The sequence below is a fragment of the Budorcas taxicolor genome, chromosome 13 (genome assembly GCF_023091745.1).
Source record: "Budorcas taxicolor isolate Tak-1 chromosome 13, Takin1.1, whole genome shotgun sequence".
Taxonomy (NCBI): domain Eukaryota; kingdom Metazoa; phylum Chordata; class Mammalia; order Artiodactyla; family Bovidae; genus Budorcas; species Budorcas taxicolor.
This window is the reverse complement of record NC_068922.1, coordinates 9,848,581-9,866,258: the sequence shown is the minus strand read 5'-3', so window position 1 is coordinate 9,866,258 and position 17,678 is coordinate 9,848,581. Positions and strand designations below refer to the sequence as shown.

The 17,678-nt window shown below is 39.2% G+C and overlaps 1 protein-coding gene across 1 annotated transcript in view; it reads right to left on the bottom strand.

Annotated features, from left to right (window-relative positions):
* The window catches only part of MACROD2 (mono-ADP ribosylhydrolase 2), a 2,293,708-nt gene that overhangs the window by 204,061 nt on the left and 2,071,969 nt on the right, over positions 1-17,678 (bottom strand). The window contains exon 9 of the mRNA XM_052650651.1: positions 11,532-11,613. Within this exon, the coding sequence (XP_052506611.1) occupies positions 11,532-11,613 (82 nt within the window). The remainder of the gene's footprint in view (positions 1-11,531; positions 11,614-17,678) is intronic.

The following is a 17,678-nucleotide window of genomic DNA, read 5'->3' as shown; positions in this document are numbered from 1 at the left end:
TCTGTGCAATGGACTGAATGTTTGTGCTCCCCCAAAATTCATATTTTGAAATCCTAGCCCCCAGTGAGATGGTATTAGGAGGTAAGACTTTGGGAGATAATTAACTATGAAGGTGCACCTCTGATGAATGGGATTCATGCCCTCATAACAGGAACTCCAGAGAGCTCCCCTTCCACCACATGAGGACACAATGAGAAAACAGCCACCTGCAACTCAGAAGTGGATCCTCACCAGAACCTGGCCATGCTGGCACTATGGTCTCACAATTCCAACTTCCAGAACTGTGAGAGATAAATTTCTGTTGTTTATGAGCCTCTGTTTACATATTTTTGTTACAGTAGCCTGGAAGGACATTAGCATGAAAGGCTGTTCAATGTGAGGTGTCAATGTTCACATTTTTGCCCCTGGGAATGGTGACTCCTGAGTACACGGCACTCACTCACAGGCTTGTAAACACAAAGGCCAATTTGACGATTACTATCAGAAGCATCTTGATTTTTTATGCATTTTGAAAAAGTAATACTCCTTCTAGAAAAGTATTCTAAAAAAATTGTGGATATATGCCAATGTTTACCTATAAAGATGTGCTTCTATAAGTGTCATTCACCAACAAATAGAGAATAATTAGCAATGATATTTTCACAGTTCAACAATATGATTTTGGATAAACATTGGGTTCATTAACATTATGTTACAGAATATATAATGACATGAAAAAATGTTCATGATCTGTGGTTTGTGACACACTCTGAGTTATAAGACTGCATTTTTGGTTGTTTCCATTTTGCATTTTAAAAGACCTAAAGGATAAACAATGAAATCTAATTCATCTCTGAACTATAGGATAAAAAATTATTTGTATTTTTTTCTTTTGGATTCTCTACTTTTTTTAAACTACAAATCTGTGCTACTTTTATATTACAATAAGAAGTTATATATATATATATATATTATTTTCTAGAAGCTATATATATTTTAAAACATGGTCCAATGACTGAAATGCCTCCTTTTAAAATTATAAGAAGAAGTAAACAGGTATATATTTAAATGCATAATCCTTGGTCTAGACATCTCTCTGAATATTCATTTACACTGTTATTCATTCTGTTTGGAAATGTCCCATTACTGCTTGTGCAGGACAAAAGTGAAGCGTGGAAAGATTAAACAACCTACACAAAGTCCCACAGTTCTGAGGTGGCTGTCCCAGGAGCAGAGACTGTTTGTGATGACAAGCCTAGAGGTTTTCTTCGAACAAGCAGATGGCTTTGACTGTGTACCAAGCTCTTCACTCATTATTAGTTAGGTTTTTCAGATCTTCACCATGCCTCTCACCACCAAGGCCTTCAGACTTGGCCTTCTGACTACTGTGTTGATATGGCAGGAGTAAAGTAAACCATAGCAGATCACGGTGCCCAGTGCTTCACTGATGTTCTTGGAAAACAGATGACTGGGGAGCAGATAAGAAGAGGAAAGAAAAGGATGTGTGGGATCGCCCTGTGGCTGGAAGCATGTTCAGTGCTTCAGAAACTCAAGCGCTATTACAACAAATGGATAACATATGACTTTCTAAGTCTAGCTTTGAACAACTGCCCACATTTTCAGAATTGTTATGGGAAGAACTGCTGCATAGCAGGAAGGATTTGAGGTTAGAAATACCCATCTACATGATTTTGGGCAATCAGCTGAGCTTTCTTCAGTGTCCTGTTCATTGTATCCCCCCAAATCAGTTGATGAACCTATACCATAGGATTCTTGTTGGAAGGCCAGTCTCTAGTTAGGAATGAAATAACCCTTCTTAATCCCACTGAAAGGCTTACTCTCAGGCCCAACTAGCTATTACATGGTGATGAGTGTCAACATTTCTGAGTCAAGGATTCACACGTTTGATAGAAGCATCTCATTTATTTTCCCTGATTCTCCCATCTGAACTGCCCTTCTTCCTCTGTCTCTTACACAACATTCGACATCACATCTCTGCTCCTATTCATCCTTTTTTTTGGCTGTGCCACACAGCTTGAGAGACCTTAGTTGCTCACCAGGGATTGAACCCATGTCCTCAGCCATGAAAGCACAAATCCTAACTCCTGGACCACCAGGGAACTCCCTTCTGTTCATCTCTTGAAGCTCACTGCAGGTTTTAGAATCTTCATGAAACTCTGGTCCTCATATGTATTTGCCTCAGAATTCCTGGTACTATGACTGTATCCGTGTTCTACTTGATTATTTGCTGATGTTGTCTTCCAACTGTTCTATATAATACTTGCTACTTCAGTCATCTTATGAGAACTGTATTTTAAATGCAATAGTGATCAAAGTCTTGGGCACATAGGAGGCATATAATACTAATGGTGTATGAGAAAAACTTATGAGTGAGAAGGGAGATGAAAAAGAGGTTGGGTGAATACAGTCAAACCCTTGGTAGCTGAAGGAGATTGGTTCTAGGAATCTTAGGCAGATACCCAAATCCAGGGATGCTGAAGTCCTTTGTACAAAATGGCATATTACTTGCATTAACCTACACCTGTCCTCTCATATACTTTAAATCATTCGTAGAATACTGATAATACCTAATACCATGTAAATGCTATGTAAATGCTTAGCATGTAGCAAATTCAAGTTTTGCTTTGAAGGACTTGCTAAAATTTTTAAAAATATATATTTTTAAAAAGGTTGGTTGAATCTACAGATATGAAAACTGTGAATATGAAGGGCTGACTGTACTTTTTTCTTCTTAGCTTTGGAAGAATAAATTCAGGTATAAATTTTAAAAAATCATGTTCATTTGTCAGAGGATATAATTTTAGAAAGATATTTTTAGAGAAATATTCTTCCCTTATGACAAAAAATATATGAAAAGAAGTGCCGTTCCTTTATCTAGATTAGGATTTCTGAAAAAACAAAAAAAAAAGATCTTTTACTTGAGTGAAAAGTAAAAGTTAATCAGTCATGTCCAACTCTTTGTGACCCCATGGACTTTGTATAGTCCATGGAATTGTCCAGGCCAAAATACTGGAGTGGGTAGCCTTTCCCTTCTCTATGGGACCTTCTCAACCCAGGGATTGAACCCAGGTCTCCTGTATTGCAGGCAGATTCTTTACCAGCTGAGCCACGAGAGAAGCCCAAGAATATTGGAGTGGGTAGCCTATCCCTTTTCCAATGGATCTTCCTGACCCAGGGATCAAACCAGGGCCTTCTGCATTGCTGGTGGATTCTTTACCAACTGAGCTATTTGTTTCAGCTTAAACGGTCATAGTAGCTTTTTGTTAGTTTAATGAACACCTACTATATATATTCTGAAATTTTCCAGATTATGGAAGTACAACAGAATATCAGACATGGCCTCTATTCGCTCCAAATTTACCTTTCCGTTGATGAGACAAGACAAAGGTTAGAAAAGAAATCATAACATAAAAATTCAGCTGCAGACAAACTGCAAGAATGCATATAATTTAGACAGAGGTAAATGACAGAAACACATGGTCAGGAAAATTAATGAAAGATGTATCTGTATTAATACAATTTAATTTATATTTGGAAGTCTATAAGGAGGTTGAAATAACTGGAACCTGATTGAGAAGATTCTTGACTTGTGTTTAGAAAATAATAGGCATATGTTAAAAGAGATGACAATTCTCATAAAAATCTATATTGGGGGTTTCCTTTATGATGATCTGTATGAAAGAAGGGAAAAAGCATGAAACCTAAATATGTCTGCACACTCAAACAAAATAAAATAACATGTCTGTCAATATTTGAATAAAACCTACGCAATTTAGGCAACCACTGTCATCTGTTTAATTTTTAGCAGGTTGCCAATGTAGAGTTCTCAAACCTGACTTATGCTTTGACTTTTTCATTCAAATGGTTTTGCATTATATCCAACAAAGAAAAATCTATATTTAAGGGCAGAAATCATCTCCAGTAAAATTCATAATTTATAAACATTCATAATTCTATATCTATTAATTTTATCTACTAGTAACTTTATACAGGTCATACATGTGTTTCTATATGTGTATATTAATACAAATATATTTCTCAAGCTCATTTTTAAGGCATTGAATATTTTTGCAGCTTTATGAAGTTTATCATTTTATTCTGTACTTAGAAATGCCTCCCAAATATATTGGTGGGTCAAATGGTTCATTATTTCGCTATGTCTATCAAAAAGAGAGTGGAAATTTCAGCCTCTTTTCTACTTTATTTTCTCAAATAGTTTTTGAGTCACACTCAAACACAAATGAAATTTTCTGTCTAAAGCAAATCTCCCTCTTAGAGACAAATGGCAGGTTTGAGAAGAATACAACTTCATCCTGGAATCATTTTCCTATTTTATTATTTTTCTCAGCTACTTACTATTTGAAAGGTACATATTTAATTATAGTTAAGTCTGCATAAGTCAACATGAATATTGTGTATAAGCTATATAAATTTCCTACTTGGAAGAAAAATTGGACAAATCTAATCACTTTCAGGGTTAAACAATAAAGAGACTAAGGATAAATTTTTTTTAGTCATAGTCACTTTCTTTGTGAATGAGTCAATTGAGTTTGGATACTGGTAGGGGATTGAAGATCCCTAGTATCAAATATATTTGTGAGCTCACAAAGTAATATTGTCAATGCATGGTTACTAATCCAATGGTCACTGATAAAAGTGAAAACTTTTAGCCAAAGAAATCATAATTTTGCTTGAGGTATGTAGAGAGAATAATTGGTGAATCTGTTCTTCCTTGTTCTGCCTATTAGCCTCACCTCTACACTTACGCATTAGGTGTATAAAAACTACATAACAGTTAACCACACTTTCTGAGATTATTACATTAGATCTCCTAGGTAGCAATAATGAGCGATACCAGGAGTGGGCTGGAGCTGCAAGAACCAGGCAGTTGGGGCGGGGGTAGCAGAGGCGCACACAAAGAAATCTGTGGGTTCAGAGTGAATGCTACTGCTAAGTCGCCTCAGTCATGTCCGACTCTGTGTGACCCCACAGACAGCAGCCCACCAGGCTCTGCTGTCCCCTGGGATTCTCCAGGCAAGAACACTGGAGTGGGTTGCCATTTCCTTCCCCAATGCATGAAAGTGAAAAGTAAAAGTGAAGTCGCTCAGTCGTGTCTGACTCTTCGCGACCCCACGGACTGAAGCCTACCAGGCTCCTCCGTCCATGGGATTTTCCAGGCAAGAGTACTGGAGTGGGTTGCCATTGCCTTCTCCACCAGAGTGAATGGGGAGAAGGCAAACCCAGAAGACTAGACCAGGAGAGGGTTGTGAAACTAGGGAGTAAAAGGTCAGGGTGAAGGCACAGGTTCAAACTCCAGCTAAGCTTGGGTAAGACATTAGCAAGTAGAAATAAACCCGATCCAAAGGCAAAGCTTGCTTTGGTGGCCTGAATGGTAAGAGAGAAATGGTCACAGTAGAGCAGTTTCTCAGCTTCTGCACTCTTGACATCTGTGGTCGGACATCTTTGCTGTGAGGCTGTCTCATGCATTACAGGCTGTTGAGTTCCATGCCTGGCGTTGACTCTCTAGTTGCCAGTAGCACGTCCCTTCCTCTAGTTGTGAGTAACAAAAATGTCTCCAGTTGTTCTTGGAAGGGCAAAATCACCACTATTTGGGAAACCCTACAGTAAAGAAATTTGACTTTCCCTCCCAAAAAAGGGAAGGTGGTGACTTGACCCTATCTTTCAAGTTTCCAGCATGAGGATTCTTTGATCTAATCTCAAAACTGAGAATCAAGCCTTCTTATTATAAGGAAAATTAATGTCCTTAAATTCTTTGTTAGGACTTAAGAGTTCAATAAAAAAACTGACTTTTGCATTCAAGATCAGAACTTGTGTTTTTATGCTTTGTTTTTTATATTCACTGAAAACTACACAAAATAAATCCTACCCACTGAAAAATCCAAACCTTTCATGTAAAGAACAAAGAGATTTCTGACTTGAATCATACAAATATTACTTGCTGTAGGCTATGAAATGACACATGTAACTATAAATTATTTGCAACTAAAGTGTGTGATAATTCCATAAGCTGCCACACCAGACTTCTAACAAATACTTCCAGAAAGAAAAAGTCATGTGTACTTCACTCACAGAAAGACATGAAACTGTTCAAAAAAACCTCCAAAGTTCCTAATGCATTTCCCTGATGGGCTCTATTAAGGGCTAAATGTGTCTCCCCAACACTCATATTTTGAAGCCCTAACCATCTGTCCAACCAGTCCACCCTAAAGGAAATCAGTCTTGAATATTCATTGGAAGGACTGATGCTAAAGTTGAAAACTCCAGTACTTACAGCCACCTGATGCGAAGAGCTGACTCATTTGAAAAGATCCTGATGCTGGGAAAGATTGAAGGTAGGAGGAGAAGGGGATGACAGAGGATGAGATGGTTGGATGGCATCACCGACTCAATGGACATGAGTTTTGGTGGACTCTAGGAGTTGGTGCTGGACAGGGAGGCCTGGCGTGTTGCAGTCCATGGGGCCGCAGAGTTGGACATGACTGAGCAACTGAAATGAACGCTCTGTGACTACCTGGAGGTAGGGTTTTAAAGAAGTAATTAAATTAAAATGAATTTGCCGGGGTGGACCCTGATCCAATATGAATGATGTCCCTGTAAGAAGAGGAGATTGAGAAAAAGACACACAGAGGGAAGACCGCATGAAGACACAGGAGAGAGACAGCCATCAGCAAGCCAAGGAGAGGGGCTGACGCGTAAACCAGCCCCTCCAGCACCCTGATTCTGAACTTCTAGTCCTCAGAGTTGTGAGAAAATAAATTTCAGTTGCTTGAGCCATCCAGTTTGTGACACTTTATTATGGCAACCTTGATAAACTGATACAGACCCTTTTCCATCTTCTCCCGTGATCCCCTTGACTTCCTAGTGACCACTTATCTACAGAAAATTGTGCCACATGACCTGAATGAGTTAGATGGAATTTGATTTTGAAATCTATAATATGGTACCAACTTGACTCATATTAGAGTGGTTTCATGAGGAAAAATTCAGATATTAGAAGGAAGAGAAGCCTAGCAGATTTGAAAAGTGATGAGAATCAGATGAAATCAAGGAGACTTTCTCGATGCTCCAGGTGCCTCTTAGGATTTGACCCCAGCCTTCTCAGAAGACCCTCTTATTACTTGTGTGGTGACAGTTACCATTCTCAGCTTTAAAATACAGCTCTGTTATTCCCTAGCTGAATGTCTCACTTTTCTGAAGTATGCATCATTTTCCATATCAAAAAAGTAGGGCTGCTATGGTGCTGACTTTGTCAGAGTTATGAAGATTTAACTGATTTAACTATGTATCTTATGACTGAGAGACAGCAATCCATAAGGTTAGCTATTATGCCTGTTAGTAGCATCAGGCAGTAGTTATGCATGTGCTGTATCTTTACTGTGATCATTTCTAGTCTAACTTCTACTGTTTTCTCATTCATTTTGCCTTAGTCTCCATTATGAAATTTAAAGACATGGGACTACAGTATCCCCAAACACAGAATTCTGGTTTAATGTAAAAATGACTTTTCCCCCTAAACTATGGCAATTACTGCATTGGGAAGGGTTAAGAAGACTAGCTAGATAATCTGAAGTCAGTCCAGGGAGTGTGTGCCAGTCAGAAAAATTATATTCCAATCAAAGATAGTATGGTCATGAATTAACCATAAATTCAAATTATGGACAGATAATGTATATCATCTATATTAGCAGTCACATATTCCATTAGAAGTTACTTTTATTTCATATTTCATATTTAGAATTTACAAATGGCTGATGCCTCAGCATTGCAGAAATACTGAGCAATACTGGAGGATTTTGACATTTCGTTAAAAAATGTACTTACTATTATAAATATGTAATAGAAATAATTTCATGAGCACAGCATGATTCAAAGCACTGATGTGAAACTGAGAATGATTTTGTTATTATTTCACTCGCTCGAGTGCTAAGATGCATTTTGGATTTATTTAAAGTAGCAATTTTCAAACAATAATTTATTTGCATAGTTGTTAATACATTCTAGACTACTAAAACTGTCCCATTTTTTAAAACTTGTAATATGATTTTTGGCTTTGCATCACTGGAAACACCTGCTGATGGATAGATTTGTTTTAATAGCAATGCATTATACTTATACAATTATTTTTTTTCTCATATGTTAGAGTGAAAAAAGTTTTCATTTTCAGAGGTTTAAAAATGAATATTATGTCATTATTGCCCAATATATCAAGGAATCTGAAATTTATAAAATCTTATAAATCATGTTATGGTGTTGACAAGACATTTACAATCACATACCGCAGCAAGTTGCATTTTTCACATGAATCGACATTTTCTTTTAAGAAGACTTTAAAATATAGAAATCTGCTCACTATGATTATACAGGAAATAAGCAGAGAAGATGTAACAAGGAGACTGAAACAGAAAGCAGCCATGAGACTATGGAGAGAAGAATTTATTAAATTCAACTCATATCAGCAACTACTTATTAAACAGCTATTATGTGCTTTATATTCTGGAAAATACTGAGTTGCTTGAAAAAATGAATACAAGTGAAACAAGGAGGGGAAGGAGGAGGCGGAGGAAGAAGAGAAAAAAGATCACAACCCTGATCTTTATCATATGGGAGTCTCTCTGGATTGACATTATGTTCCAGTTAGGGGGACACTGTAAAGTCCCAAATGAAATACACTTAGCAGGTTCACCTTTCAAGTATAACATTACAGAGGACTTCAGATCACCCAGGAGAACTTAGCCCATCTTGACCATCTGCACAGAGTGGAACATCTCCAGCATTTTCTGTAGCTATTCCGTAGCTAGGCAACTGATCCTGATCTGAGGGTAGAAGGGGCATCCTCTCTATCATGAGGCTCTGAAAGGTTGCTTAAGAGGGTGACAGGCACCAGCAGCCTTCATTCACAACTTCCTACCTGCCAGAATCACTAGTTAGATGAAAGACCACTTGAGATGGACATAAAAAAATCAAAAAAATCTTTCTGAAAGGCAGGCACCACAGTGTTCATCAGTTCAGTTCAGTCATTCAGTCATGTCCAGCTCCTTGTGACCCCATGGACTGCAGCATGCCAGGCTTCCCTGTCCATCACCATCTCCCAGAGCTTGCACAAACTCATGTCCATTGAGTCAGTGATGCCATCCAACTATCTCATCCTCTATCATCACTTTCTCCTCCCCAGCATCAGGATTTGTTCCAATGAGTCAGTTCTTCACATCAGGTGGCCAAAGTATTGGAGCTTCAGCATCAGTCCTTCCAATGAATATTCAGGACCAATTTCCTTTAGGATGGACTGGTTTGATCTCCTTACAGTCTAAGGGACTCCAACACCAAAAGCATCACTTCTTTGGCATTCAGCTGTCTTTATGATCAAACTCTCACATCTATACATAACTACTGGGAAAACCATAGCTTTGACCATATGGACCTTTGTTGGTAAAGTAATGTTTCTGCTTTTTAATATGCTGTCTAGGTTTGTTGTAGCTTTTCTTCCAAGGAGCAAGCATCTTTTAATTTCATGGCTGCAGTCACCATCTGCATAGATTTTGGAGCCCCCAAAATAAAGTCTGTCACTGTTTCCACTGCTTCCCCATCTATTTGCCATGAAGTGATGGAACCAGATGCCATGATCTTAGTTTTTAGAATGTTGAGTTTTAAGCCAGCTTTCTCACTCTCCTCTTTCACTTTCATCAAGAGGGTCATTAGTTCTTCTTTGCTTTCTGCCATCAGGCTGGTATCACCTACATATCTGAGGTTATTGATACTTCTCCTCACAATCTTGATTCCAGCTTGTGCTTCATCTAGCCTGGCATTTCGCATGATGTACTCTGCTTGGAAGTTAAATAAGCCGGGTGACAATATACAATCTTGACGCACACCTTTCCCAATTTGGAATCAGTCCGTTATTCCATGTCCAGTTCTAACTATTGTTTCTTGACCTGCATATAGGTTTCTCAGGAGGCAGGTAAGGTGGTCCAGTATTCCCAACCCTTTAAGGATTTTCCACAGTTTGTTGTGATCCACACAGTCAAAGGCTTTGGCGTAGTCAATGAAGCAGAAGTGGATGTTTTTCTGGAATTCTCTTGCTTTTTCTGTGATCCAAAGGATGTTGGCAATTTGATCTCTGGTTCCTCTACCTTTCCAAAAAGCAGTTTCAACATCTGGAAGTCCGCAGTTCACATACTGTTGAAGCCTAGCTTGGAGAATTTTGAGCATTACTTTGCTAGTGTGTGAGATGAGTGCAATTGTGCAGTAGTTTGAACATTCTTTGGTATTGCCTTTCTTTGGGATTGGAATGAAAACTTCACCTTTTCCAGTCCTGTGGCCACTGCTGAGTTTTCCAAATTTGCTGGCATATTGAGTGCAGCACTTTCACAGCATCATCTTTTAGGATTTGAAAGAGCTCAGCTGGAATTCCATCACCTCCACTAGCTTTCTTTGTAGTGATGCTTCCTAAGGCCCACTTGATTTCACACTCCAGAATATCTGGCACTAGGTGAGTGATCACACCATCGTGGTTATCTGGGTCATGAAGATCTTTTTTTGTGTAGTTCTGTATATTCTTGCCACCTCTTTTTAATATCTTCTGCTTCTTGTTAGGTCCATACAATTTCTGTCCTTTATTGTGCCCATCTTTGCATGAAATGTTCCCTTGATAGCTCTAATTTTCTTGAAGAGATCTCTAGTCTTTCCCTTTCTGACTTTTCCCTCTATTTCTTTGCACTGATCACTTAAGAAGACTTTCTTATTTCTCCTTGCTATTTTTTGGAACTCTCATGGTAGTTTGAATTACCTGGGAGCTGTTCTTTACTATGGCTGAAAAAAGTGCATAGGGTACTGGGACGTAGTGGAAGTATAAAAATAGCAAGATATTCACAGGCTGGAAGAGGGACAGTGGGGGTGACATTCAAATGAACCAAGTACAGTTAACGGCACATTCGATGGATGTAAATCATTTACTCAAGGTTCTTTAATAACCCTAAGGTTTCTCCTACTTTCTAAAAAGTAGTGTGAAATAAGATGAGAACCTACGTTTTTCAGATTTCCCTAGAAAGGACTACTCTCTCCACTGCAATTTGGGGTGAGAAAACTGGGGAGAAGAGGGATGGAATGCAGTAATAATCTGCATTGTGACTACAAATATTAATGGGTTTCGTACAGTTTCTAGACCTGGACGACTTAAAAGTGGGGGAAGAAATCACAGGACATGAAATTTAGGGCAAGAGAAACTATCGTTTGGTCCAGCCCCTCACTTTTGATGTGAGGGGCTGAGACTCAGGAGGTGAACCACCTTTCCCAAGACAACACAGTCACCTGGCCGGAGCAGGAGGTGTCCAGCCTGGATTTCCTGTCGCCTCCTTTAGGTCTTAGCAAGGAAAACACAAGTAGTCAGATGTGACTGGTGTATGGAAACCACACTTGTAACACCGTTTAGGCGGCAAAATAAAGTATCAGAACTACAAGTGACGCCCTCACGGTTTCACCTTCCAATTTCAGAGGAAACAAACTGCTTTACTCACCTGCTGGGAAAAACTCGCCCATTTTCTTTTTGTAGATTTTGAAGTCGACCTCTAGGAAGACACAGAAGATGATCCGATCCACCTAGGGGCAAACAACAGATACCTAAAGTGAGAGGAAATATGGCAAATGCATTCCCAGAACATGGTCTTGGAACAAAAAATAAACAGAAGACCCTCTCACAGATTTTTGGTGCTATACTGCTCACTCTAAGCGAGCACCGAGTGAAGTTCACACGTGTGTGTGTGTGTGTGTGTGTGTTTGTGAATGCACTCTCTATGCAAATAAACCCATGGGCAATTTGGTGGAAAGATGTTGTATAAATCAAATAAGAAATAATAAATGACAATAAGCCACTTTGCAGCAAGCTATAAATAAGATCTAAGATTCCACCAGGATACCTAGACTTTTATGTTCTGTTAAACAGCCACACGAGAGGTATACAGTGGAATGACAATCAAGTATGTCAGTAAACAGAGAGCTCTTTGTCCTACCCTTGTTAAACAAATATATTCATCAAAACTGTTAGTATTTGAACATGACCTAAAAAGCTTCACACTGTATAATTTGCATGCAGTCACTTGCTTTTAGCTTTACATACTTGGAAATGCAGCAGAAATAAACTACAATTAGTTGACAGTACATGAGGCCAATGTAACTAATCTGGTAGGTTATTACTGAATAAGGAAATGCCACTTCAGAAGTAAAATGTTTGCACAGTCCCTGTTTTCTGTTTCAAGAGCTTCTGCATGTAAGGAGTTTCTCTGAGACATACCTAGAGTAACTGGTACCAGAGAAGAGAGATGGGGTATACCTAACAGCTCACGGATATCTGATATTAAATCAGTGACTCAATTTTGTGGCTTGAAAACTAACACCCCCTTTGTTCCTTTATACTCCATCCATCAAATTGCAACTGGCAATTGAACAGAACATCAGTAGGGAACAGAAGTGGGGTGTATGTGTGACAGGACAGGAAAAAACCCAAATGGATTTCATCTACCCAATCTCTCAGCTCTCTCAGCCTGTAGGGGACAGAGTCGCATGAGCCAAGTCCCAGAGTTCCTAGGAGGAGAGCAATCTACGTGACTGGGAGGGGAGGGAGAGAATTAGGACACGAAGAATCACCAGGGTTCCCTGATGGAGGCTCAGAGATGTGGCTTCCTGATCCCTGCACAAGGCTAGGCCCCCAGCTAAGTGGACTGCCCCCTGGGTAGTCACTGGACTTGAACAGAACTGTGCATCCCCAGCCACTGTTCCCACAGGGTGGAGAGAACACTTAGCCTTCAGAAATGGAAGGACTGGGGTACAAATAACCCTGCTTTCCTTTCCCTCTATTCACCTGAGTTTCTGCTGTCCAGTCCTGCCTACATGGCATTAACATTTTCAACAAATGTAAAAACTCACCATCAACTCACTCTCCAGGTTATGTATACATTTAGTTGACTCAATGATTAACTATCTGTACAATACTGAATGCTCACCTCCAGTTTCCCTATGGTGTGTTTATGCCCTGTTGCTAAAGATAAAAATCATAATGTTGAGCATTAAAAATGAGTTACAAAAGTATACACATGCTCTGATGCCACTATACAAGATTTTAAAACACAAATATACAGGAGTGTAGAGATTCATTCATAAGCACTAACCCCTAGAAACATATGTAGGAATATTGCATATGAACTTCAAGACAATGATGATTTCCGGAAACGGAGGGAAGGTAAAACGACGGATTGAAGCGAAGTGAAGTGAAGTCGCTCAGTCGTGTCTGACTCTTTGAGACCCCATGGACTGTAGCCTACCAGGCTCCTCTGTCCATGGGATTTTCCAGGGAATAGTCCTGGAGTGAATTGCCATTTCCTTCTCCAGGGGATCTTCCCGACCCAGGGGTCGAACCCAGGTCTCCTGCATTGTCGACAGACGCTTAACAGTCTGAGCTACCAGGGAAGTCCAAATGATGGACTGGTAAGGCTTTAACTGAATAGTGAATATTTTATTTATATAGAAAGAAAAGAGATTGAAGAAAAAATATGGTGATGGGTAATCACTATTAACTATGGGGGTAGGTACATAGATATCATATTCTATACTCATTCTATACCTTTCTATATATATGAAATACATCATAATTAGAAGTACTAACATTAAAAATACGATTCTGTTACTATTCAGTCATAAAAATGGAATAATACCATTTGCAGCATCATAGATGGACCTAGAGGTTATCACACTAAGTCAGAAAGAAGGCAAACACCATATGACATCACTTACATGTGGAATCTAACATATGGCAGAAATGAACTTATCTATGGAACAGAAACAGGCTCACAGACATAGAGAGCAGACTGTGCTGGCCAAAGGGAAGGACAGGCAGGGTAGGGATGGGGTGGGAGCTCGGGATTAGTAGATGCAAACTATTTTATATTGAATGGATAAACAACAGAGTCCTATTGTACAGCTCTGGGAACTATATTCAATATGCTGTGATAAATCATAGTGGAAAATATGAAAAAGAATATATATATAACTGAATCACTTTCCTGTATGGCAGAAATTAACACAATATTGTAAGTCAATTAGAGTTCAATAAAATAAGTTAAAAAAGTAAGATTCTGTGTTAGACATACACAGTAAACTACTTATAATTTCCAAACACCATAATTATCTCACTTCTGTGCTTGTGATGGTTGACTTTTTTCTCCAGGCTTCAAATGATCGGATTATTTCTAAAGTCCTCTAATTGAGATGAAAATCAAAACAAGAAAATTTGGTTCAAAACAGATCTAAGAAGAACAAGCCAAGCCAGACAGTCTCATTTGTACTCATTTCTCATTTTTATGTTCGCAATATAAATTGTGGAATTAAAAAAAAAAAAAAACAACACTTATGTTGCACGTGTGTGTGTGGAGTACATTTGTTGGGGGGGAGGGAGGGTTGGTGGTAATGTTATTCACTGCTATTAAGTGTACTTTTAGACACTACAGACTAAATCCAGATTTTTTTAACTATTGCATGAAATTATAATCCACCTTTTAACCCACCTTTTACGGTTTGTTACCATGGAAATGGTATGGGTCCAAAATTCAGCAGCCTGATTTATTCTTTTTCTTTCTCCACAGAGAGAAGATGGATGATGAGGGAAAAGTACTTTTACTTTAAACTAATTGGGTGGCCTAGTTCTCTGCCCTTATCCTTAGGCATAACACTGAAAATATCTTGGAAGCAAGTTAAACCCAAGAATTAACCTCATTTGCCAAGTACTTGTTATATACACATATGTGCATGTATTCTCATACATATATATGCTTGGGGTTATTGTTGGATAAGAGCTCATTTAGCTGGCAAGCTCTGTGTTTATAAACTCATTATGGGTATTGGTAACCACTTGTGGTGGACTGTATTTTCCAAGATGGTGTGCAAGATACCTCATCCTTCAGGTTCCTCTTAAGATGTAATGCTGACCATCCTCTCATTGAGAGGTGGGGTCTATATTGAATCTGGGAGTGCCTTCTCTTGAATCTGGGAGTGCCTAGAACCCTTGCAGAAATGATATGTGAGTTCTGGGTCCATGTCATGAAAAGTGGTACAGTGTCTGCCTGGTTCTCTTGGGATGCTCACTCTCATACCTAATCATTGTGCCCTGAGAATCAGAGGTCCCTGGAGAATTCATGTACAGAAGGTCTAGCCAACAGACTGAGCTGGAAGTGAGTTCTGTACTCACTACAGCAGCTCTGGGGTCCCGGGCACCGAGGGGCACATGGATGAGGCAGTTTGTTCCTGTGGTTCCTCTTCGCCCCCGTGGCTCCCCCTTCGTCTTTGTTCACTTCCATTCGGCATCCAGCTGTGCTCATGACCCTCCTGCCCTGCTCACACACTCCAGGCATGGTCAGATGTGGAGGCTATGGCCTTCCACACACGTGCTCAGCACCTCCCTCTGCTGGGCCCTAGTTAGGGGCTCTTCTCTGTTCCGCCAGAGGTCATCCCCTTCTGGACACTGACTTCCTCAGTTTCTCACTGTTGAATAAGTTCTAATTCCTATAAGAAAACCCTTATTTCCTATCTCTCATAAAGTTCTGCTTCCTTGTTTATATCGACTGATGTAATCTTTAAATCCTTTAGTTGGATTTTATGGTGAAGAACATGATGCAGGGCAAAGAATAATAAAAAGGCTCCTTTATGAAAGGGTATAACCTGTCAAGGCTACTCAGGGTCCAGTGACTTTCTTCAGTATAGATTTTTGGTTGGTCCTAGCCCATCTTCTTGGTGAACTTCCTAAAGTACGCAGGCGATATTTGGTAGTTAAAGAAAATTCTGTGCTTAAAATGATTCACATTCTTCTTTTTTTTTTTTAATGTACAAGTTATTAGTAAACTCAGATGGGTCCTCAGGCTAAAACATACTTGCAAATAATATAAAAAGTGACATTAACATTCTTAGGAATTGATGGCATAACTGTAGTTCTTGTTACAATCTTAAACCAGAATCTTACGAAGACTAGGGTGATGCTCACCTTTGCATCGTGTAGGTCCTAACACACAACAGGAACTTTGTAAATATTCCCAGAGTACTAGTTAAGGAAAACAGACCTGACTAAAAGGCAAGTTTATGGCAGTTGTATTTCAAGGGTACTTTAGTTCCAGAACAAAAAATGACTCCTTTTTGAAAAACACAAGACTTTCATTTAGGTTTGTCAGAGGACCTGAGTACAGAATTCTAGAGGGGCCTGAATGTTTTACAAAAAGTAGAAAGAAGCCACACAAAGGGTGAGTCATTTATTGTTACTGATTGTCATCTTATCCAATGAAACTATGCCAAATACAAAGGTGCCTGAGCCCAGCACTGATGTTTTTAGACAGGGTGCTTCTTAGTTTCATAACAGAAACAGTGATGGTACCTGTAAACTATGATGTTTGAAAAATTTCAAAAACCTTTCTAAAGTGAATAAACAGTATCAAATATTGGCAAGGATGTGGGTTGACAAGAACTTTCATATACTACTTTACAGTCACTTTGGAAAATTATTTGGCAGTACCTACTAAATTAGCTGAATATGTACATACCCTACAACCCAACAGCGCCACCCCTAGGCAGACACCCAGCAGAATGTATATGTTTGTTTACAAAAGGACATATGCTACAACACTCACAGCAGCACTAATTTGTAGTTATTTCCAACTTGGAAGCTACTTATTGCCCACAAAGAGTAGAATGAACAAATTAATTGTGATCTATTCATAGAAGGGGCTTCCCAGGCGGCGCAAGTGGTAAAGAACCTGCCTGCCAATGCAGGGGATATAAGAGACACAGGTTCGATCCCTGGGTCAGGAAGATCCCCTGGAGGAGGGCATGGCAACCCACTCCCGTATTCTTGCCTGGAGAATCTCACAGAGGAGCCTGGTGGGCTCCAGTCCATAGGGTTGCGCAGAGTCGGACACGACTGAAGTGACTTAGCATGCATGCACGCATGCATACAAGGGGATACACAAACTGGACAGACTTGAAAATTTATAACTACACACAATAATACAAATTAAAAATATTGAATAAAAGAATCCAGAAAAAAACGGAGTTCACACTGGGTGGTTCCATTTCTATAAAGTTTAAAAATGTTAGAGAAATAGGAAGAGTCACCTATGGTGTTAAAAATTAATATAGCAAATTACTCTGGGGTGAGGGTTGCTGAAAAGGGACCTAGAGAAATGCTTGGGATCCTGGTTTTTCAATCTGGGTGCTAGTTCCATAGATGCGTTCAGTCTGTGAAAAGTCATACTTAGGATCTGTGTTCTTCTCTGAATATTATACTTCAATAAGAATTTTTTCTAAGATTGAAAGTCTTTTGTTACAGTCGTCTTGGTCAACGATCAAAAATCCATTTTCACTGACTTTGAGGTCAAAAAAGTCCTTTAAAAACTGACCTTCTGAAGGCAATCTCTCTCTATATTTCTACTGATGCCAACTGTAGCTCACCCATCAAGGCATAAAGGAGTGAAAATGTATTTTTTTCCACCAAGATATCCATTAATCCACAGTTGGGGGTTTTATGCCCCATAAACATGATGACATAAGTTCTATTAATCTTTCTCAGCATCACAGCCACTGCCCCTGAAGAGGGTTATGCAGCAAAGCAGGTTTGGAATATCTGTGGCTGA